Source organism: Zalophus californianus, chromosome 5 (genome assembly GCF_009762305.2).
Source record: "Zalophus californianus isolate mZalCal1 chromosome 5, mZalCal1.pri.v2, whole genome shotgun sequence".
Lineage (NCBI taxonomy): Eukaryota > Metazoa > Chordata > Mammalia > Carnivora > Otariidae > Zalophus > Zalophus californianus.
Window position 1 is genome coordinate 56,499,667 of NC_045599.1, and position 23,138 is coordinate 56,522,804.

Here is a 23,138-nt window from a genome sequence, read left to right on the forward strand (position 1 = left end):
TATCCACCAAAAGCTAGGTACAGGAATGCTCACTGCAGCTTTATTCATAAGAGCCAAAATATAAAAAAACCTAAGTGTCTATCAACAGGAAAAACTGATAAGCAAATTGAAGGCTTACAATGAAATATAATGAAAAAGAATAAAATGTAACAACACAAACGAGTCTCACAGTCAATGTTGAGGGGGGAAAAAAAGTCAAACACAAGTGTATATATGGTCACGTCTTGAGATGGTGGTATGGTATGGACCAGGGAGGCATGAAGGAACCTTCTAGGTGCTATAAAAATTCCTTATCTAATCTGAGTTGTGGTTAAAGGGGTGTATACATAGCACAAAAATCAGCAAGCAGTACACTTGGTGCATCTCACCGTATTTATGCTCTACCTTAATTTTCAAAACTGAACACAACAAAAACATATAGCACAGCAATAATATTCAAAGGGAAAATGAAAAAGCATGTGAAATTACACACACGAGAGCCTATTAATGCAAGCAAACATCTTCGACGAATAGATTTTCTCTTGCTAACATTGTTACTAAAATTGTTTAATCTCACAATTTTTGGTCTTCTTGGACGTGACTAGCTAACAATTAAGTATACTTCTATAACAGAAGGGATTATCATTACAGGTAACCAAGAAAAATCATCACCACTAGATATTAATTTTCTATTATTCAGCTGAAAGAATAATGGAACTGACATTAGAAATCAAAGTATAAACAATTCTGCTATCAAACAGCTGTTATTATATCACCTATTACCTATTTAATTGCTCTCCTTAGATTAAGCTCCTTGAGGGACAATTTCCTGTTTATTGCTGTTTCCCCATTTCTAGCTTAGAGCTTAGCACAGTATAAGCATATAAATACTTTTTGAATGAAACAGAAATTTCAATTAAACAATATTAAATTATCACTGTGCTTTCCTTCCCAAATATATCAATTACTTCAAAATTTGTTGATAAACACTCTCCATTCAAGAACTTTCTATTCCTTAAGTGTGTATACACACACACACGTATACATGTATGTACACCACACATATATACATAGGTATACACACACACATACATACTACGTATCAAACATACCCACACTCTTACATTTCATATAAAACGTAACTGGGATCCTATTTCAACTTAGAGAAAAAATTATAGCGAGTAAGATTTGACATCAGACCTGTAAAAGACTGTAAAATGCAGTAGTTTCTCAATTTCAATTAATATTGCCATCTTTTGTGGCTTTTCTTTGCTTAGATGTTGCATAGAAAAGCAACAAAATCATTTTTTCACAGATCCTTTATTGCTCCTCAATGAAGAAAAAGAATAGATAAATAAGACTGACAACAATGAAGTTAAGCAAAAGTTCACTTCCCTTTTCAGCGCTGCAAGTAAGAAACTTGATTGCTGAAAGGATGGGAAAGCCAGGTTTCATTTTTAATGAATATTTTTTAGGTATTGTGATTAGAATATATGAATGAAGATGATTATTCCTTAGTGAAGGATGAAAAGACGAGAGACTGAAACCTTAAGAGAAAAGTGCCACAAAGTTTAAAATAAGCTAGTCTGGACAAGTTGAACGATTCTCTTGAGCTATGTCTAATGGAGTTAAGGGGTTGTCCTGTTTTCTCAACACATTATTTTTGTGTGTACATGGAATCTTCTAAAAAGTAAATTTGATTCACATTGTTAGAGAGTTGAAATCTCTGAAGATAAAATAGTTTGACTCCAGAATAATGTCTGTACCTTAAATATACATTTTCACTGCTTGTTTTTAAAGAATATCTATTACCAGTCAATATGGTTTACTGTCACCTACACTTGAGAATTCTTTTCTTCTACACAGAGGGACTTCCTTAAATACACAGTACTAATCAAACCCCTGGCCATCCTGCCATTACATCAGTGGTAACATTGCTTTACCTAGTTTCCTGCTCAAATTGATAAGACCTTCAAACACTAAAAGCAATTTGACTCATTCATTAAGGCTGGATTCTGACTAGTGTCTGGCCTAGTATTCAGAGCTGAAATATAAAACAGAGTAAAATTCTTCCAACTGCTACTTAGCATCTCTGGACCAGTCTCTGGGCCTCTCAGTTCCTTCTATAAAATGATGGCATTAGACCAGAACTAAATCTTCTAAGATATGTTATAGTTCTAACATTTTATTATTTTCCTGATGTTGAATTCTAAATAGAAGTTTTCCTACCAAATTTACTGAGCCATAGCTGACGCTAGGAACTAAAGATTCATATTGTAATGTTACTGTCAGTGCTCAAGCTTAAACAAAGGTGGAAGCAGGTGAACATGAGGCAAATGTTCCATGAACAACATATGTTAAATAATAGCACAATGACCCTGGAAAGTATATATGGCTACAAATGCAGTAAGTTAATGTTTAACTTGATAAATTGGTGTTTCAGTTCATATAACTTAAATGTAGCTTCACATATTTCATAATAAAGCTAGGTAATGTGAAGTGGTTCATCATTTCTATTCCAAGGCATTACTATTACTACTACAAAAATTTCTGTATTAAAATCCTACCATAAATTTGTGTTGTATAGTAACTGAATACATAACTGGTAAATCTCACTAGGAAAATGAGTTTAAGATGCCTACAAACTTTCAGAGGAGTAGTACCCCCTGCTACTTCTATCAATCCCAACAGATTTTTCCCTAAGAAGTTAGTTTAAATGTTCAATCAATATATAAAGCTGAAATAAAATCAGATCATTCTTTAAAAGGAAGAAAAATGAGACTTACCTTATCCAGTCTCTTTTGCCAGCTGTCCTCACGTTTTACCATTAGCTCGATACAATGAGAAAGTGTAGCAAGGATTCCCGCAGTAGTTGCTTTAAAAGTTATCGCCTCCCCTTTAAAGTCTATGCCATTAATTCCTCTTGGTGTAACATGTGGAAATACTGGGGGGAAAAAAGTTACTCAATGAAAGTCTTTCTAATGAAGAAATAACTCTTCATCAAAACTTAAAACTAGAAAATGTTTGAAAGCCAGCAAGTCAGAGCAGACTTTTGGATTATAATTTCCCTCTTGTTGGCCAACATATAAAAATTTCCATTCCATACTTCATAAGCAAAGAAGCTTGCGGCAGCAGATGTACTTTCATATCTTTTTTCTGGGTTCTGTTTCCTAAAATCTATTTGCTGTACTGCACCTAGTGAACAAAGTGGTAGGAGGAATAATACTTTAACAATAACACCCTGCCGGCCTAAAGCAGGACCAAATTACAGCAAGAACTACCGTACATTCTGAGAGACCTAAAATTTTAAAAATATCTAACAATAAACTGTAGAACCGAATAAGGTCATGTAAAACTTTTAAATAAATATCCACAATTAAGTCTGAGACCAATGCACACATTAAATGGCTCTTATGTTTACATTTTATAATTTTAACTCAGAGTTCGCCTTTGAATTAATGAAAAATCTTACAACTCAACAAGATGCAAGCAAGACAGCATAGTATCTTATACTCTTACCTAATAAGAAATCATTCCAATAGAATACTTATAAGTGAAATAATGATACTTTCAACTTTAAAAACTCATGTAGATATGACAGCAAGGGTATAATCCACAAAAGAACAAATTGATAAAGTGAACTTCATCAAAATTTAAAATTTCTGCTCTTAAAAGTATTGTTAAAAGAATGAAGGTTATGTAGAATGAATAAGTCTACAGGTCTAATGTATGGCACTATCACTATAATTAATAATACTGTGCTGAATACTAGAAATCTGCTGAGACAGATTTCAGGTACTCTCATTACAAACAAAAATGGTAACTATGTGAGATGATATGTTAAATAGCTTGACTGCAGGAATCATTTCACTATGAATATCAAATCATGTTATATATCTTAAATACATATAATTTCCACTTAAAAAACGTACAAAAAGAGAAGAGACAAACCACAGACTATAAGAAAATCTTTGCACAGCATATATCTAATAAAGGATTTGTATCCTTTATCAATGTTACATATAACATATATTAATATAGAATATTGACACATTCTATACTTCAATACAGAATATACATTGTCATCTCAAAACTTAACGATAAGAAAATATATAACCCAACTAAAAAATTGGACAAAAGATTTGAACACACTTCAATACAGAGATATGGACAGCAAATAAGCACATGAAAAGATGCTCAATACCATTAGTTACTAGGGAAATACAAATAAAAACCATACAAGACACCACTACATACCTATTATAAGATTTGATCTATGTTTTTAAAGATTTATTTATTTGAGAGAGAGAGAGCGCACAGGCATGTGAGCAGGGGAGGGGCAGAGGGAGAGGGAGAATCCCTGAGCAGACTGCCTTCTGAGCATGGAGTCCCACACAGGGCTCAATCCCAGGACCCTGAGACCATCATCTGAGTGGAAACCAAGAGTTGGCCACTTAACCACTGAGCCACCTAGGCATCCCAAGACTAAAATTTAAAAAGACTGACCATGCCAAGTATTGGTGGGGATTTGGAGGAACCAGGACTATCCTATATAGCTGGCAAAATGAACCTTGGTGGTTTTTTTTTTTAATATTTTATTTATTTATTTGAGAGAGAGAGAGAGAGCATGAGAGGGGAGAGGGTCAGAGGGAGAAGCAGACTCCCTGCTGAGCTGGGAGCCTGATGCAGAACTTGATCCTGGGACTCTGGGATCATGACTTGAGCCAAAGGCAGCCACTTAAATAACTGAGCCACCCAGGTGCCCCCCTTGGTGGTTTTTTAAAAAAGTTAAATATACACCTACCATATGATTCAGCCATTCCACTACTGAGTATTGACCTCAAATAAAACGTATGTCCATAAAAACACTGCACATGAATGCTCATAGCAGCATTATTTGTAACAGCCAAAAACTATAAAACAACCCAAATGTCCATCAAGAGATGAATGGATAAGCAAACTGTGTTGTATCAATACAAGGGAATACTACTTAGCAATGAAAAGAAATCAAATACTAATACAAACAGTAGCACGATGAATCTCTAAGAAAGAAACCAGGCCAAAACCCTCCCACATACTGCATAAGTCCATTTATATTAAACCTGAGAATATGCAAACTAACCTATAGTGACAAATAAAGAGATCAGAGTGGTTGTTTGGGAATAGGGAGAGGAGGGATGACAAAGAGATGGAGAAAACTTCAGAGGGTGATAGATATGATAATGATCTTGATTATAATATCTTCAGGATAACATAAAAACTGACCAAATCATGTACTTTAAATAATGTGCAGTTTACTATAGGTTAATTATATCTCAATAAAGCTGTTAAAAAACATATTTTTTCTTATATTTTCTGAAAAGCCTATCATTGTAACTTCTATATTTTCTATCACTCTTACCAAAACTGCAGTTTCATTATAAACTATTTTTATTAATGCAATGAAATCAAAGGTCATCTGTGTTCTGCATAAAAGAATGTGTTCAACTAAAATAATGTGTCCTCTTCTGCTGAATGCTAATTTATATATTTAATATATATATAAACTATATATAGAAGATGAAAGAGTGACATGAAATGTTTTTGAAAAAACTCTAGAAATACAGAAATGTACATCTTCAGCTGTACTTACTACTTTCAGAAGCAGCCACCTAAAATCCTTTCCAGAATGATACAGGGATTATGTCATAGACTAAGGTTTCAAACAGTTGATATTTTCAACACTTTATTTTAGTGTCTCACACACAGTAATGTCTCTGAAATAAATCTCTCATGTTACATCTGTTAGTAAATGAAAGTCATGATGACAAAACCTCACCTTAATCTGTTATCCACTGGGCTCCTCTAAGTACTGGTTACTTTGATTTTTGCTCCAAGTCTCTTATACCTTATACTGTAGAACTATATCAATCTTGATGGGAAAACTTAAGCAGAACTCTGAAGTACTTGGTAATTTTAGATAAGCATACTCATCTAAATATCTCAGCTAAAAACAGGAAGTGACTATTTTTTTTTCTTTTTTAGAGAAGGGGAGAGAGAAAGGAAGGGGTGGGGGGAGGCGGAGAGGGAGAGAGAGAATCTTAAGCAGGCTCCATGCCCAGCCCAGAGCCTGATGCAGGGCTTGATCTCACACCTTGAGATCATAACCTGAGCCGAAATCGGGAGTCGAACGCTTAACTGACTGAGCCACCCAGGTGCCCCGCCCCCCCCTTTACTTTCTTTCTTTTCTCCTCTTCTTCCTTCCCTTTTTTTTTTAAGAGAGGGAAGTGGGGGGGGACTCTTAAAAGAGACAAAGTGACACGCCATAGTTTCCTCTGGCAAAATGATACACTGGAATATAAGGAAATCAAAAATATGTGACTGTAACCACGTCAATGAAAGGCAGAAATAGAAGAAATTAGAAAATGACCTGTAAATCTAGATTTGTAAGTATTAGGCTCCAAAGATTACCATTCAGATTTATAGTTCTTTCAGTTGAACTCTTAACCTTATATACTTTAAAACTCTTTTAAAGGTATGAGCACTCAGAAAATTAAGGAACCTATAAATTCATATCAACATGTCAAAAATAAAAACAAATGCTGAGAGAAGCTGAGCTATTTGAAATCCTTTCATTTCATTAAGACTCTCAAACACTATTTTTGAATAGCAGGCAACATAAGGGGGAATCCCCAGTTTCTGTAGTGAGTTTTTTTTCATTTCCTTGCATCAAAAAGATTGTATATGCGTCTGTATGTGTGTGTGTATGGTACACAGACACACAGGAACAGAAAAATATTGGCAGGTAAGTCCTTCTGAACATACAGGATGGTAATTTGTTTAAATCTCTCACCTGTCTACTATGATAAAGAAGAAACATGGTTGAAGACTATGACACTGATATCAATCACACTAGGGTCAATAATCAGTTAGTTCTGGACTACTGGCCTATTGTAGATGTGCTTTCTCTTAAGATACAGTCGGCTAAAAAACTGAATTTAAAATATTTTCACATGAAAAAGGTCTCCGAGCTAAATGGGGATGAAAGTGACTGGTGGTACAAATTTTCTGTTTGGACGGTTAATGCACAGGCACACAGATTAGGCTGAAAGAAAGAACAGGGTATTATTGCTCATGTTTCCTAGAGTAATGCATGTTTCATTAACACTTTTCCTCTTCGTGAATTTCATCAAGAGTATACCTTGATTTGATTGATCAGTTATAGTCATTCTTTTATATAGTTGACGACATGACAAAATGCTCTTGTATATTATTTACAAAATACAAAGAGATTTAAGTTAGAAAACTGGTCAGAAAATACAGCTAAATGGTAACAACTGGAAAATATAAAAGACACAAAAAAGTCTCTTCCTCCTCCAAGCTCGTCCGAGCCCGTGTACCCCGCTGCTGTCGCCATGGCCGCGCTCACCCAGAGTCCGCAGTTCCAGAAGCTGCAGAAATGGTACCGCGAGCACGGCTCTGACCTCAACTTGCGTCGCCTTTTCGAGGGGGACAAGGAACGCTTCAGCCACTTCAGCTTGAACCTGAACACCAACCATGGGCATATTCTGGTGGATTACTCAAAGAACCTTGTGACCGAAACTGTGATGCAGATGCTGGTGGACCTGGCCAAGTCCAGGGGTGTGGAGGCTGCCCGGGAGCACATGTTCAGCGGCGAGAAGATCAACTTCACAGAGGATCGGGCGGTGCTGCACATGGCCTTGCGGAACCGGGCAAACACACCCATTCTGGTAGATGGCAAGGATGTGATGCCAGAGGTCAACAAGGTCCTGGAGAAGATGAAGTCTTTCTGCCAGCGAGTCCGGAGTGGTGACTGGAAGGGGTACTCAGGCAAGCCCATCACGGACGTCATTAACATCGGCATTGGCGGCTCTGACCTGGGACCCCTCATGGTGACTGAAGCCCTTAAGCCGTACTCTTCAGGAGGTCCCCGGGTCTGGTTTGTTTCCAACATCGACGAGACCCACATCTCCAAAACTCTGGCCACTCTGAACCCTGAGTCGTCCCTGTTCATCATTGCCTCCAAGACCTTTACCACCCAGGAGACCATTACGAATGTGGAGACGGCGAAGGAGTGGTTTCTCCTGTCGGCCAAGGAACCTTCTGCAGTTGCGAAGCACTTTGTTGCCCTGTCTACCAACACGACCAAAGTGAAGGAGTTTGGGATTGACCCTCAAAACATGTTCGAGTTCTGGGATTGGGTAGGAGGACGCTGCTCGCTGTGGTTAGCCATTGGACTCTCCATTGCACTACATGTGGGATTTGACAACTTCGAGCAGCTGCTCTCAGGGGCCCATTGGATGGACCAGCACTTCCGTACGACGCCCCTGGAGAAGAATGCCCCCGTCCTGCTGGCTCTGCTGGGTGTCTGGTACATCAACTGCTTCGGGTGTGAGACGCAGGCCATGCTGCCCTATGACCAGTATCTACACCGCTTTGTGGCCTACTTCCAGCAGGGTGACATGGAGTCCAACGGGAAGTACATCACCAAGTCCGGCACTCGTGTGGACCACCAGACGGGCCCCATTGTGTGGGGGGAGCCAGGGACCAATGGCCAGCATGCCTTCTACCAGCTCATCCACCAAGGCACCAAGATGATACCTTGTGACTTCCTCATCCCCGTCCAGACCCAGCACCCGATAAGGAAGGGTTTGCATCACAAGATCCTCCTGGCCAACTTTTTGGCCCAGACTGAGGCCCTGATGAAGGGGAAGTCAACAGAGGAGGCCCGGAAGGAGCTGCAGGCCGCAGGGAAGAGTCTAGAGGCCTTGGAGAAGCTGTTGCCACACAAGGTCTTTGAAGGAAATCGGCCAACCAACTCTATTGTGTTCACCAAGCTCACGCCATTCATTCTGGGAGCCTTGACTGCCATGTACGAGCATAAGATCTTCGTTCAGGGTATCATCTGGGACATCAACAGCTTTGACCAGTGGGGGGTGGAGCTGGGAAAGCAGCTGGCCAAGAAAAACGAGCCTGAGCTTGACGGCAGTAGCCCAGTGACCTCTCACGACTCTTCCACCAATGGGCTCATCAACTTCATCAAGCAGGAGCGTGAGGCCAGAAGCCAATAAACTCATGCCCGGCTGCAGTCCCTGTTGTGACTGGTCCTTCTTGTCGCTCCTCCCCAGAGATGCACTGCACAGTCCTGCCCAGAGCAGCCTCTGGTTGCGGGCTTGGAGCATAAGCCCTTTGGGGGAAGCTAGTCTGGAATTGCCACCCTGCCCTTCCATGTCCACGTGCCCTCTGTTTTACAACTGGCTGAAGTGTTTCGGTGCAGCTGATTTTTCTGACCATGTTCACTTTGTTAATGTACCAGATAGAAAAATAAAGATGCCACAAAGGAGAAAAAAAAAAAAAAGACACAAAAAAATCCACATACGTGGCCGTCTTCAACATTTAATACAATTTAATCATAAAAAATGAGGGTTTAGGTAGGGAATTTTTCATTTTAGATTGCTTTAATCTAAACTAAAGGCCAAAAAATCTAAGCATATTAAGTCAGCTAGTCTATTTTTTTTAATAACAGTTTTATTGAGATATAATTCACATACCACAAAATGGACTCAACATGTACAATGAAACAGTTTTTAGTATATTCATAGGTTTGTACAAGCATCACAACAATCAAGTTCAGGACATTTTCACAAACCACCCTGAAAAATCCCATACACATTAGCAGTCACTTCTGAGTCCTACACCTACCCACCAATTTACAGTCTTCAGAGTATAAGGTTTTTGCTTCTTTTGTTAAGTTTATTCCCAAGCATTTAATTCTTTTTATAAACTGCCATAAAGATACTACTATAAATGAAACCATTACCTTAATCTTCACATTGTTCATTGCTAGTGTATAAATACAATTTTTTTTAAAGTAAGCTCCATATCCAATGTGGGCTTGAATTCATGACTCCAAGATCAAGAGTCACATACTCCACTAAATGAGCCAGCCAAGCACCCCACAATTGATTTTTTATATATTGATCTTATTCCCTGCAATCTTGCTGAACTCATGTAAGTTCTAATAGTTTAGTGGATTTCTTATGCTTTTTTTCTATACAAGATAATGTCATCTTTAAATAGAAATAGTCTTAATTCTTCCTTCTGAATTGGGATGCCTTTTATTTATTTTTCTTGTCCAGTTGTCCTAGCTAGAATCTTTAATGCAGTGCTAAACAGAAGTGTCAAGAATGGACATGTTCCTGATATCAGGGGAAAAGCATTCAGTCTTTCACCATTAAATGTGATGTTCATTGTGGGTTTTTCACAGATACTCTGAGTAGTCATTCCTAGTTTTTCGAGTGTTTTTATCATGAAAGAGTATTAGATTTTGTCAAATGTTTTTTCAACATATACTGAGATGACCACCAGTTTTGGCTTTTATTCTACTGATATGATTATTGTATCAACTGATTTTCCCATGTTAAGCTAATGCATCCCATGCATTCTGGGATAAATCCCTTCTGGTAATGGTATATAATCCTTTTTAGATGTTGCTGGATTTGGTTTGCCAGTACTTTATTGAGTATTTGTATCTATATTCATAAGAGATATTGGTCTATAGTTTTGCAATATCTTTGTCTTGTTTTGGTATCAAGGTAAAACTGGCCTCAACAAACAATTTAAGAAGTATTCCTCCTAAAGTTTGGAAGAATTTGTGAAGAAATAGCATTAATTCTTCTTTAAATGTTTAGAAAATTCAGCAGTGAGGCCATCTGAGCCTGGGCTTTTCTTTGTGGGAAGTTTATTGCTAATTATATCTCTTTATTTATTATTGGTCTATTTGCATTTTCTATGTCTACTTGAGTAAAGTTCAGTCATTTGTGCCTTTCTAAGACTTCTGTCCATTTCATCTAAGTTATCAAATTTGTTGGCATACATTTATTTATTGCTTTCCCCTTTAATCCTATTTCTAAAAGGTCAGTAGTAATAACCTTCCTTTCATTTCTGATTTTAGTAATTTGAATCTTCTTTTTTTATTTTGATCAGTTTAGCTAATAATTTTAATATCTTTTTGGGGTGCATGGGCAGCTCAGTGGGTTAAGCGTCTGCCTTCGGCTCTGGTCATGATTCTGGGATGGAGCCCCACATTGGGCTCCCTGCTCAGTGGGGAGTCTGCTTCTCCCTCTGCTCCCCCCACCCCTGCTCATGTTCTCTCTCAAGTAAATAAATAAAATCTTCAAAAAAAAAAAATTTGGTATCTTTTTAAAGAACAAAGTTATAGTTTGTGTTTTTTGATTAATTCATCAAAATTTAATTTTGATATCTTTAATTCTGTTAATTTGGTATCTTTTCAAAGAACCAATTTATAGTTTGTGTTGTTTTTTGAGTCTCTTTTTTTTTTAAGATTTTATTTATTCATTTGAGAGAGAGTGAAACAGAAAGAATAAGTGGGGGGAGGGGCAGAGGGAGAGGGAGAAGCAGACTCCCCACTGAGCAGGTAGCCCAATGAGGGGCTTGATCCCGGGGACAACCTGAACCCATGGTAGATGCTTAACCATGTGAGCCACCCAGGCGACCCTCTTTCTTCTTTTATCATAAAGGTGTTTCAGCTATAAATTTCCCTCTAAGCACGGCTTTAGCTGCAGCCCATCTGTTTTGGTATCTTGTATTTTTGCTTTCATTCATCTCACAGTATTTTCTAATTTCCTTTGTGATTTTTGTCTTTAATTCACTGGTTATGCAGGAGTGTGTTAATTTCTATGTACTCATGAATTTTCTAAATTTGTCATTGATCTCAAATTCTATTCCTTTGTGGTTAAATAACATACTTTGTATGATTTTAATCCTTTTAAATTAGTTGAAGCTTGTTTTATGGCCAAGAATAAGCTCTCTCCTGAAGAATGTTACATGTACTACTGAGAAGAACATATATTCTCCTATTGTTAAGTGGAGTATTCTGTACATGTCTACCAGGTCTGATTGTTCATAAGCATTTTATTTCCTTATTGGTCTTCTTCCTACTTTTTCTATCAATTGCTGAAAGCTAGATATTTAAGTCTCAAACTATTATTACCGAATTGTCTTTTTTTTTTTCCTCTTCAATTTGGTCAGGTTTTGGTCCATGTATTTTGGGGTTCTGTTATTACATGCAACTACATGTTACAATTGTTATATATTTCTGATGAATTGAAATTGTTATCATAAAGTCTCCCCTTTTGACCCTAGAAATATAAATTAAAAAAAGATAACACAGCATACAACAGAAGAAAATTTACATTAGAGGTAAATAAGAAGTTTATTCACAAAAGACTGAGCCAACAGTCCTTCTACCATGATCTAAACTCCTGAGGTCTTTAACTAAGGAAGGTGTTTTTGTAACCCAAAATTCCTCCTCTGGTCTAAAATTCAAATTACTTTAATTGCCTTTCTTATCTTAGAACCTGTGGATGTTTTACTCTACTCTTCAAAACCCACCCCTAAACCTATTCTTGAAATACATACAACTTACTATCAGGTTGGTATACTAGAAAAACTTAAACATATTCACTATCACAATATGTGATCTAAACCAAATCTTTAATGATGGCTATAATGGTGAGTATCATTATAATGACCACTCTCAAGAATGAAGTATCATTTCTCCTTTTTCTGATGCTTGCTGGATCTAGTGAAAGACCCTGTCTTTATTTGAGAGATGACAGACACCCTAATCCCAGGCTATGATTAAGTAGTACCAGGTTTTTAAAGACTTCATGTTTTGTTCACTTTACCAGATTATATACAAAGCTTCCAACTTATTTCTAGAGGTTAACCACAGAAAGATACTTTCCATCTATGGTGATTAACAAGAGTTAATTTTCATCAACACTAAGAAAGGAATTACTTTAAGCAGTGAATTCCAGAAGTGTACTTAAAACATGACTCATGATTTAAAAAATTATGCAAACATCTTGTAGGATATTTCTCTAAATGACTTTAATAACCCTGTCTTCTGTTGCTTGGTTTCAAGACTCTTTTCAAAAAAAAGAGACGGGAGGCTTTCCTCAAATGTCTGGATATCTGGCTATCTGTTCATATTTAAGAGTAAATTACTGGAAGCTCTGTAAGCATTAGCAGGGTTTTTTAATTAGTGGACTTAATCAAATGGTGATCTGGTAGTGAGACAGCTTTTTCATGGTAGACATAGAAAATCTCTATTAATAAGTCCTTTCTTTGTGGTCATTCAGCATCTACAGAGTTATGATCTAATTTTGTATCAGAAAATATATGTTTGGTTGATGCGTATTCTGGAAACACAACAGAAGAAAGGAGCTGCAGTAAGTAGACTTTCATTTAGTGCCCGGCTTAGGGTTCTTAGAGATAAACAGAACAATGAGGCTGTTAAATTTCAACAATCAGTATATAAATTTCCACATAATCCCTTTAATGAAAGGCCTATCCTTTACTATGCCAGGTATTCCTGAATCTAGAACCCTCCAGTTTAATTTCTACAGAAAGTAAGTTTCCTTTCAATTCTGGGGAATGTAGGTAGGGGAGCTGACCAGGACAGAAGATTGGACCTGAAAGTTTTACAATTTTTTCAATAATTTTTTCAATGTCCAAACAAAATATTTTTTCTATTAAAGCAGATTATACATTGTGAAGTTAAAATGTAACTTGAAAGAATCTTTCCAAAATAATCCTCTAATTTCACAAAGGCAAATCTAGATGACTCAGTAAGGTTCAATATTTTAGTCCCAATTTGGAAGGACCAGTTTGTAGTAAGAAGCTAGTATTTTGCAAGACTGGGAGGGGGCAGGTCATAAGGAGGAAGAGAGCCATGATGAAAATAAGAAACAGGAAGAGGGAAAGAAAGATAAAATGGGGAGAAAGAAGCATCAGACTTTAGTATCAATAATGGAATATTCCACTGTGATCTCTGAAACAGAAAATTAATGCCATTAATACAACAATTTGAAAAATTATTTAAAAATAGGTATAAATTATACTTCACATTCTTTCATAACTTTAGCAAAAATAAGCACAATTAGATTAACTTATTTGTTTTCACAAAGCCTTATTTTTGTAATTAAAAAAATATTTTGCAAACCTATTCATTTTTTCTTAGGATATGTCAAAAGAAGAGTACTGATTAGGAATCACAGGTTTCTGGTTTTGTTTGTTTAAGATTCCTCATGTAAGTGATACCATGCAGTATTTGTCTTTGGTTTATTTCTTTTACTACAAGGCCCTTGAGGTTCATCCATGTTGTCACAAATCACAGGTTTCTTTCCTTTTTTTTTTCACAGATGCCATTTATTTGTCAGAGAGAGAGAGGAAGAGACAGAGGGAGCGCAAGCAGGGGGAGGGGCAGGAAGAGGGAGAAGCAGGCTCCCCGCTGAGCAAGGAGCCCCTATGCAGGGACTCACAAATCACAGGTTTCAAATGAACAATTCAGAATTCCATCTAATAAGTTAGCCATTATAAACAGAACAACAATAAATGAGTATATGAAATAAGCCACCTTGCTCCTGGGTCTGAAAACAACTGCGCTATGAAATCAGATCTATTTTTAATAATTTTCCTTTAATAACACTGAATATGTACTTTTCAATACCAGTTTATTGAGTGGAGACAGAAAAGAATGTTGAACAAAGACGTATACCCTAAATAAACATTCAACTCCATTATAATGCTTCTTCCCCCAAGAAATAAACTTTCAGTACTAGAAACTGATTTTACCAAATACTGCTGAAATAAGTAAGTGGGACAATGTCTGGAATTCAGAATGAGTGTTGTTAGATAATGAGTGGCCATTATTATTTAATGTCAGAATGTATATTTTACTTACATGTAAAGTTCCTAGAAGGAACTTTCATTTTCCAGTAGTTAAACTGCTTTTAAAAAATTGCTCAATTAGATAATTATTCTTGTTATATACTTAGTTATAACTTTAGAAAAAACACTTTATGTAGCTGAGAGGAAAAAAATGTACTACTTACACTTTTCCTTATTGCCATTAGTGTTATGCAAGAAGTCTCCATCAGAACGTGTTGTAGGAAAGTCATCTTCATCATCTTCTACAACTAAATAAAATATATTTAAGGATATTAGGGTGAAAGGAAATAGGAATTAACCAGTTTATTCTTATGTTCGAATGAGTCAATATATTCTGGATTCTGTGAGTACAAGACCTTATTTACCTTTGTATTTTCAGTGGTTGTCAAGGTATGCCTAATAAACATGCTGTGGAATGTCTTTAAATACAATACATTATTATAAAAACTGCACCCATTCTCATTTGTGTAAGGGATAATACTGAGATATGAATTATTTTGTCCTTTAGCCTTCCTATCCCTTCCTACCTAGCTTGGGCAATTTCATAATTCTACCAGAGGCCTGCAAGGGCTGAAAAGGAATGTAAAAGAATAACTTGCATGCAGAAGATGCCTTAACCTGCCTCTGGGAGTTCTTAAATTTACTATTTCTGGATATATAGGGAAAACAGAATGACTTACAGGTGTGATATCAGTTTTCATTCATCCTAATGTGTCTGTACCTGGACATCCCTTTTAACTTACCCAATTCCAGAAAAAACAGAATCCCCCATGTTTTCCTTCTGCATACCTTTTTTTCTATGTACTATCCCTTTTTCTACTACCTAACATACTTTAATCCTCTGTATTATGTATTCCACTTTTAATGCAAATTTATAAACCTCAGCCCCCAACCTTATTCTCTGCTTTCTATCACACTTAATGGCTTCTTCTTCTTTTTTTCTTTTTTTTTTTAATTTATTTGACAGAGAGAGACACAGCGAGAGGGAACACAAGCAGGGAGAGTGGGAGAGGGAGAAGCAGGCTTCCCGCGGAGCAGGGAGCCCAACGCAGGGCTCGATCCCAGGACCCTGGGATCATGACCTGAGCCGAAGGCAGACGCTTAACGACTGAGTCACCCAGGTGCCCTGGCTTCTTTCTCTTTCTTTCTTTCTTTTCTTTCTTTCTTTCTCTTTCTCTCTCTCTTTCTTTCTTTCTTTCTTTCCTTTTCTTTTCTCTCCTTCCTTCCTTCCTTCCTTCCTTCCTTCCTTCCTTCCTTCCTTCCTTCCTTCCTTCCTTCCTTCCTTCCTTCCTTCCTTCCTTCCTTCCTTCCTTCCTTCCTTCCTTCCTTCCTTCCTTCCTTCCTTCCTTCCTTCCTTCCTTCCTTCCTTCCTTCCTTCCTTCCTTCCTTCCTTCCTTCCTTCCTTCCTTCCTTCCTTCCTTCCTTCCTTCCTTCCTTCCTTCCTTCCTTCCTTCCTTCCTTCCTTCCTTCCTTCCTTCGGTACTCCCTAAACATTAAGAAGTCTTCATTCTAAATTAATGTCTTACTTCTTGCCTGTATCTCTACATCAAGAGTAATTTTGCTCTACAACAAACATTTCAGCTACTTTAGCTCGTGCTCTCTCTCTCCGATAGATGCAGAGCCCTCTCCTGTTCCTTAATCCTCCCCTAAATGGTAGCAATCACTATGGAAAATACTTTTGTTCTGTGCTGCCATTTTCTAGTTACTGGGCTATTTCATTTTTTCATCACTTAAAAATTTTGCTACTCATCTACAACAACTTCTTCAAATCATAAACTATTATCTACTAACACCTACTATTCATTTCTATGAATGAACAGACAATTCATATGGTCAATTCTAAGAAATTCACAGCATACTGCTCTGCTTTTAAATCAGTACTTACCACCAGACAAGATCCTGACCTTGATTCAATACTATTCGGATGAACTGTTCTTAAATATTACTGAAAGGTTTGTGCCTCATTTATCTCATTAATATCTACTCTGGGTTTCGTATCTCTAACCATCTAATAGCCTAGTACCACCAAACAGGGAATTTTCAACTTTCTTTTTCTAGCCCAACACTTAATATATAAAATTGATGAAAACAAGAGCTGTTCTGGCTAAAAGAGTAGACTGCCCCTTTCCTTCCCAACCAAGTACTCCTTGTCCATCCCTGAGGCACCTTTAAGGGATATCTGACATGGTTTGAAACTACTGCCCTAATACAAATCCTCCAACCCAATCATTCCTGCTTTCCTTATCCTTGCAGTAATCCAAATGAACCACATTAAAAATAGCAGCTATTATTTACTGAAGTTTTGCTGTTGGGCACAGTGCTAATCTATATATTCTTACTTAATTCTCACAGTCATATGTGCGGGATATAATATCCACTTTATAGTTGAGAAAAGAAATGTGGAAAAATGTTAAGTAATCTATTTAAAGTCATCAAACTAAAATGAACAAAAGAACAAGATTAATAGAAACTTTCCTTTAATGTGATACATGTCTTCCTTTAAAATTAAACAGTAAGTTTAGGTTAGAGATAATGTCTTCTATTTCTGTAAATCCATATATCTAAGACTTTAAGGGTTAATTAAATCCTACTGAAGCATGTGTGGGAATGGTAGGGAGGAAGTTGGACTGAAAGTGCCTTACTAACAGTTCTGATAAAACATTTTATATAAAAACACTGAACACCTGAAATAAAATGAGAATTTGCTATTATTATTTCAATGACACACTTAACAAAAAACAGCGATTCTTAAAATTCTTTAAGCCATAAAAAAAGACTTCAAACCAAAAACATTCAACCCAGGAAAGTTATCATTCAGAACTGATGGAGAGACAGTCTTCCACACAAGCAAAAGCTAAAGGAGTTCATCACCACTAAATCAGCCTTACAGGAAATGTTAAAGGGACTTCCGTAGGCTGAACAGAAAGTACTCTCATTATCAACAACAAAAAAAAATATGAAAGAATAAATCTCACTGGAAAGGTAAATACAGAGTAAAGGTAGTGGATTAATCACTTATCAAGTTAGCATGAAGGCTAAACAAACAAAAGTAGATGAATTCACCACCCATAATCCACTGCTGTCATAGACTTAGTATTGATAATTTAATGAAAGATCCTTAGACTCAGTTCATCAACTCTGATCTACAAAGTAGGAAACTATGGTCCATGTCCTTATTTCATCTTTACCTAATATGTATTCTTAAAAGCATCAGTTTTTCTTAAGATAGCATTTACAGGGACATCAGTTGTTATGGGTTGAACTGTGTAGCTGCAACATTCATATGTTGAAGTCCTAACCTTCCATACCTCCAAATGTGACTCTATCTGGATACAGCATCTTTACCGAGGTCATTAGGGTGGATCCTAATCCAATATGGCCAGTGTCCTTGTAAGAGAATGAAACTTAAACGCAGGCACTTACAGGAGGAAGATGATATGAAGACAAAGGGAGAAGACAGCCGAGGAGAGAGACCTAAATAAGATCCTTCCCTCATGGCCCTCAGAAGAAACCAACCTTGGTTACAACTCATCTCAGACTTCTAGCCTCCAGAACTGTGAGAAAATAAATTTCTGTTGTTTAAGCCACCTAGTCTGTAGTACTTTGTGATATATGTTAGTCTACCACTGATGCTATTTATTCAAACATGAATAGTTTAAAATTATTTTTCAAAACTTCTATACAACCTGGTTATCACTGCATCCCAACTTCTACTCCTTCCACTATCACTTTTGCCCTTGACACGTTATATACTATTGATATGATCACTTAAAAATAAATCAATTCCGTATATATCCTGTTTTTGTTTAAAAGGCTATCTACAAGCAAATGAAAAATGATGTGTAGTGTTTAATTTGATTAAAAAGGAATACACACATTTTTCTTAATGAAGGAGAAAGAAGTTCAACTGCCTTTATTTTTAGAGAAATAAATATCAAATGTTAAAGAGCCTAAAACTTAAAGCATATCAAATATAAAGAACTTCAAGGCTACTTAATTTAGACAAAATTAAGTACTTTAAGAGGAATATGGGCTTCTGCTTCTGACCAAGGTAAAATAAATAGGTTTACCCTCTAAGCATGAAACTAAAAAACTGGAGAAACTACACAAAACAATGGTTTTCAAGATATTGGATATTAGGCAACAAAGGACAGTGATTCCTGAGAGTCAGAAAACAAATAACATGAGCCCTATGATTGCTCCAGGTTACTGTCTCGGGAGAATTTCCAAGTGGTAGAATAAGGAGGAAAGCAGAAGGAGTCTGGCAGACTCTCTAAGGTGAGGAGTAGATGACAGTACAGAAAGACAAAGGCAAATGGAGGTCAGACAGAGGACTACAGACGAGAGACCTGTACAGAGAAAGAATTCCAGAGAAAACAGAAGGTCCCCTTGAGAATTCAGTAGAGTACTGTTAGCACATACAAGTGAAGAAACTATAGAGGTCAGGGAAAGAACCATATGAAAAAATTCCAGGGACAGTATCCAAAACCTACATGGTACAGGGAAAAGTTCCTGTTTCCACAACACAGAGTGGAAAACCTCGTAATTCATAGGCTACTGGTTAGAGAACACTGAAGACTCTTGCCTCAGTAGTGGGGAAAAATTAAAACACATAATTGTAAGGTTCTTATACTATGTTGGAAGTGGTATGTTATCTGAAGGCAGACTATGTGTAGTTAAATGTACATACTATAACCCTACAGTAGCCACTAAAATAACAAAGAGTTATAACTAAAAAGCCAACAAAGGACATAACAAATAAAAATTATTTTAAAAATACTCAATCCAAAAGAAGGCAAAAGGAGGAAAAAGAAGAGAGAAGACCAAAGAATCTGAACTCAGACCAAACATATTTAATAAAACCAAGAAATGAAACCATGTCAAGTAACCTAGTTATACTTAGTGCTATTTAGTAATACTGCTATGAGTAATTCATTTTTGCCCTCACGGCAAATAAAAGGAAAAATGAAGAACAGATGTTAACAGTAGTATCTTTAGCAGTAACAACAAAAAAATAACTTAAAAACTCACATTATGAGTAAGTTAAAAGAAGATCATCTTGCTTAAATAAAAAAAATTCACTAAATATTATTTTTAAATCTCTATGTAGCTCCATTATTGGTTTCTTCTTCTATGAGAAAAAGGCCAGAGGAAGGGATGGGGAGAGAAATGTGAAGAGAAAAATAAAGGGAGAAGAAGAGAAGGAAGAGTGGAAAAAAGAGATGGATTGATTTCAGACTTGGAGGATTTAACATAAACATGCTTCTCTCTAAGACTCATGATGGGGTACAATCTTTTTTTTTTTTTTTTTTAATAAGCTCTAGGCCCAATGTGGGGCTTGAATTCATGACCCTGAGATCAGGAGTCATATGCTCTACTGAATGAGCCAGCCAGGTGCCCCATGGGGTAAATTTATTAGACATGATCATGTGAAATGTCCCATGTTACCAAGATGATAGATGTATTTTTTAATGGAATAAAGAGTTTAAAAATCACTTAAAAAATTTCAGTTGTATCTGGTATGTGGGGATCAGATTACTTAGGATGCATTATTAAAGTATATAAGTTATATGGACACCAAAATCTGTTACATTGGGAGTTTTCAGCAAAAGTGACTATAATTACCTTTATCAGTTAAAGACATTACCCTTTAAGATCAAGAGGCTTTAAATCCATTCATTCTCCAAGTAATAATAGTGGTAATAGCCTAATTAACCTTTATCCCTTTGAAGTTCATCCTTGGAGACAGCATCAGCACAGGCATCAAAGTACTTCTGTAAAGTATCAACTTGTCTACATAGGATATCTCTAAAGGTTTCCATTTCAGCCAATTTTTCACGTAAACTGTGGCCTTTCTGAAAAACACATAAAAGGGGGCATGAAATCCAAGTTAATAAAACTGGAAATGATTTACTCCTATGATATTTCATCACCTTTTAAGGTGTACATCTTATTATTGAGAGAATGGGGTAAGGAGAGCTGTCAGGTTCAATATAATACTTCCAGGAAAAGACTTGAACATGACTAATTAGTGGCTTGACAGTGATAAGCTTGAAGGAAATAAGGCAGCAGTAAGTCTGACAATTTGCTAATATAACATTTAATATTTTCAAATTAAACACCGTGAGAAAAAATTGTGTAAGACTTTGGGCAAATATGTTACTGGGTGACCTTCCAAAGGAATGGTGAGTGTCATCTACACAACTCTTAAGAGGGTGTTGTTTGGTCAAACAGAATCTTTGATTTCGTTGCAATGGAGCTACTTTACAACTCTTTAAGTAGTAGAAGACTGAGAGTAACGTAAATGATTCGATTCCATATAGGTACAAATGAACTTTGTCCAGTGGATATACTTAGTTACTAATCTCTGAATACTGACCAGCTTTGCATATATTAGCAAAATCCTTTCAATATTCCTTATATTCTCCCTTGAACCAATTTTTCTTTATATCTTAACTCATTAAGGAAAGAAATAAAATCTGATATGTTCATTTTATATTTCTAAGAATCATGATTTTGCCCCTTAAAAACTATTCTATAACAACATAAAATAAATTACACTGTAGAAAATTTCTTTCAAAAAACTATCACATAAGTTCTTTTCACAACATTCAGTAGTAAACTCTATGCTGCCTTAAAGCATACATAACCACAAACCTTGAATGAAGAGGTGGATGTTGCAGAATAACCACTTGCTCCAGACACCAGTGACACCATAGAGCCATGTCGACGTAAGCTGGATTCAGACCCATACCCAGATTCAGTCTAAAAATGAAAGTAAACTAGGTGAAAAAAAATTAAGCAGAAAGTACTTAATCATCACAAGAAGAAAAGTTGTAACTATGTGAGGTGTTGGATGTTAACTAAAATTATCATGGTAATCATTTCACAATATATACATATATCAAATTATTATGTTGTATACTTTAATACAATGTTATATGTCAATTATGTATCAATAAAACTGGAAAAAAACAGGAGAAAACGAAAGTTTTCCTACAAATCAATAGGGTTATTAATAACAATAATTAGCAGTTTTGAGTCCATTCAAGAAATATTACCAAGCCACTGGCGTTAGTAATGCCTTTCCATTCCTAACTGCCATTTAATTTAGAAATTTACTGAATAACAACATGTTGGGCTAGTGGGCTGAAAGTGTTTAATAACAGGAAAACTACCTAGAGTAGGCAAATTCATAAGGATGAAGTAGGACAGTAGTTACTAGGGACTAGAGGGAGGGGGAAATGAGAAGGAATTTAACAGGCACAGGGTTTTTGTTGGAGAAGATGAAAAAGTTCTGGAGATGGATGGTGATGTTCAACGTGAGTGAACTTCATGTCACAGAATTGTACACTTAAACATGGCTAAAATGAACAAATTGTTATATTTTACCACAATAAAAAAAACTGGACAGAATAAGGCTAAAAAGATAATAAAAAAACTTTCAGTACTATTTCTTTATAGGTTAATCACTTATCCTGACACAGCTCAAATATACTGTCTCAGTGAAGCCTTTTTTAAAATTTTTTTTAGATTTTATTTATTTATTTGACAGAGAGAGACAGCGAGAGAGGGAACACAAGTAGGGGGAGTGGGGGAGGGAGAAGCAGGCTTCCCGCTGAGCAGGGAGCCCATGAACCCTGGGATCATGACTCAAGGCAGACGCTTTACGAGGTGCCACCCAGGCACCCCGAAACCTTTCTTTTTATACCAGGCAGTTTGTCTCCATATCCTCAACCATTCTATATCACGATACGGCATTTACCACTCGACTATTATAGCTTACATTTTGTAATTACAATCAGAGTTGGATCTTCTAGAAGACTGTATCTTTTAAAAATTTTTGTAGTCACTTCAATAGTTCATGGCAGAAAGAAAGTTTCCAATTTCGGGGTGCCTGGGTGGTTCAGTCAGTTAAGTGTCTGATTTCGGCTCCAGTCATGATCTCAGGGTCCTGGAATTGATCCCCATGTCCCTGTGTCAATCTCTGCATGGGGCTCCTTATCCCTCTCCCTCTGCCCCTCCCCCCCACCTTGTGCACCTGCTCTATCTCTCAAATAAATAAAATCTTTTTTTTTAAGATTTTATTTATTTATTTGTTTGACAGAGAGAGATACAGCGAGAGAGGGAACACAAGCAGAGGGAGTGGGAGAGGGAGAAGCAGGCTCCCCGCTGAGCAGGGAGCCTGATGCGGGGCTTGATCCCAGGACCCTGGGACCATGACCTGAGCTGAAGGCAGACGCCAAATGACTGAGCCACCCCGGTGCCCCAATAAATAAAATCTTTAAAAAATAAAAAAAAAGAAAGTTGTCAATTTTGTCAGTCTGTTAAGTAATCACACCATGGAAAATAGTTAATTGAACTCCTGGATATTGGGGTACAGTTAAACTCCACACTGTAAT

General features: G+C 36.6%; 2 protein-coding genes across 3 annotated transcripts in view; one reads left to right on the forward strand and one right to left on the reverse strand.

The window, feature by feature from the left end:
- CERT1 (ceramide transporter 1) overlaps positions 1-23,138 on the reverse strand; it is a 113,545-nt gene that overhangs the window by 37,410 nt on the left and 52,997 nt on the right. For both annotated transcript variants that reach the window (XM_027604374.2, XM_027604373.2), the window contains exons 4-7: positions 21,394-21,501; positions 20,453-20,591; positions 14,901-14,984; positions 2,766-2,923 (exon numbers count right to left, since the gene is read on the reverse strand). In XM_027604374.2, the coding sequence (XP_027460175.1) occupies positions 2,766-2,923; positions 14,901-14,984; positions 20,453-20,591; positions 21,394-21,501 (489 nt within the window). The remainder of the gene's footprint in view (positions 1-2,765; positions 2,924-14,900; positions 14,985-20,452; positions 20,592-21,393; positions 21,502-23,138) is intronic.
- LOC113928437 (glucose-6-phosphate isomerase-like) lies at positions 7,329-9,067 on the forward strand. The gene has a single exon (XM_035727600.1). The coding sequence runs from the start codon at positions 7,374-7,376 to the stop codon at positions 9,048-9,050; it is 1,677 nt and encodes a 558-aa protein (XP_035583493.1). The 5' UTR covers positions 7,329-7,373; the 3' UTR covers positions 9,051-9,067.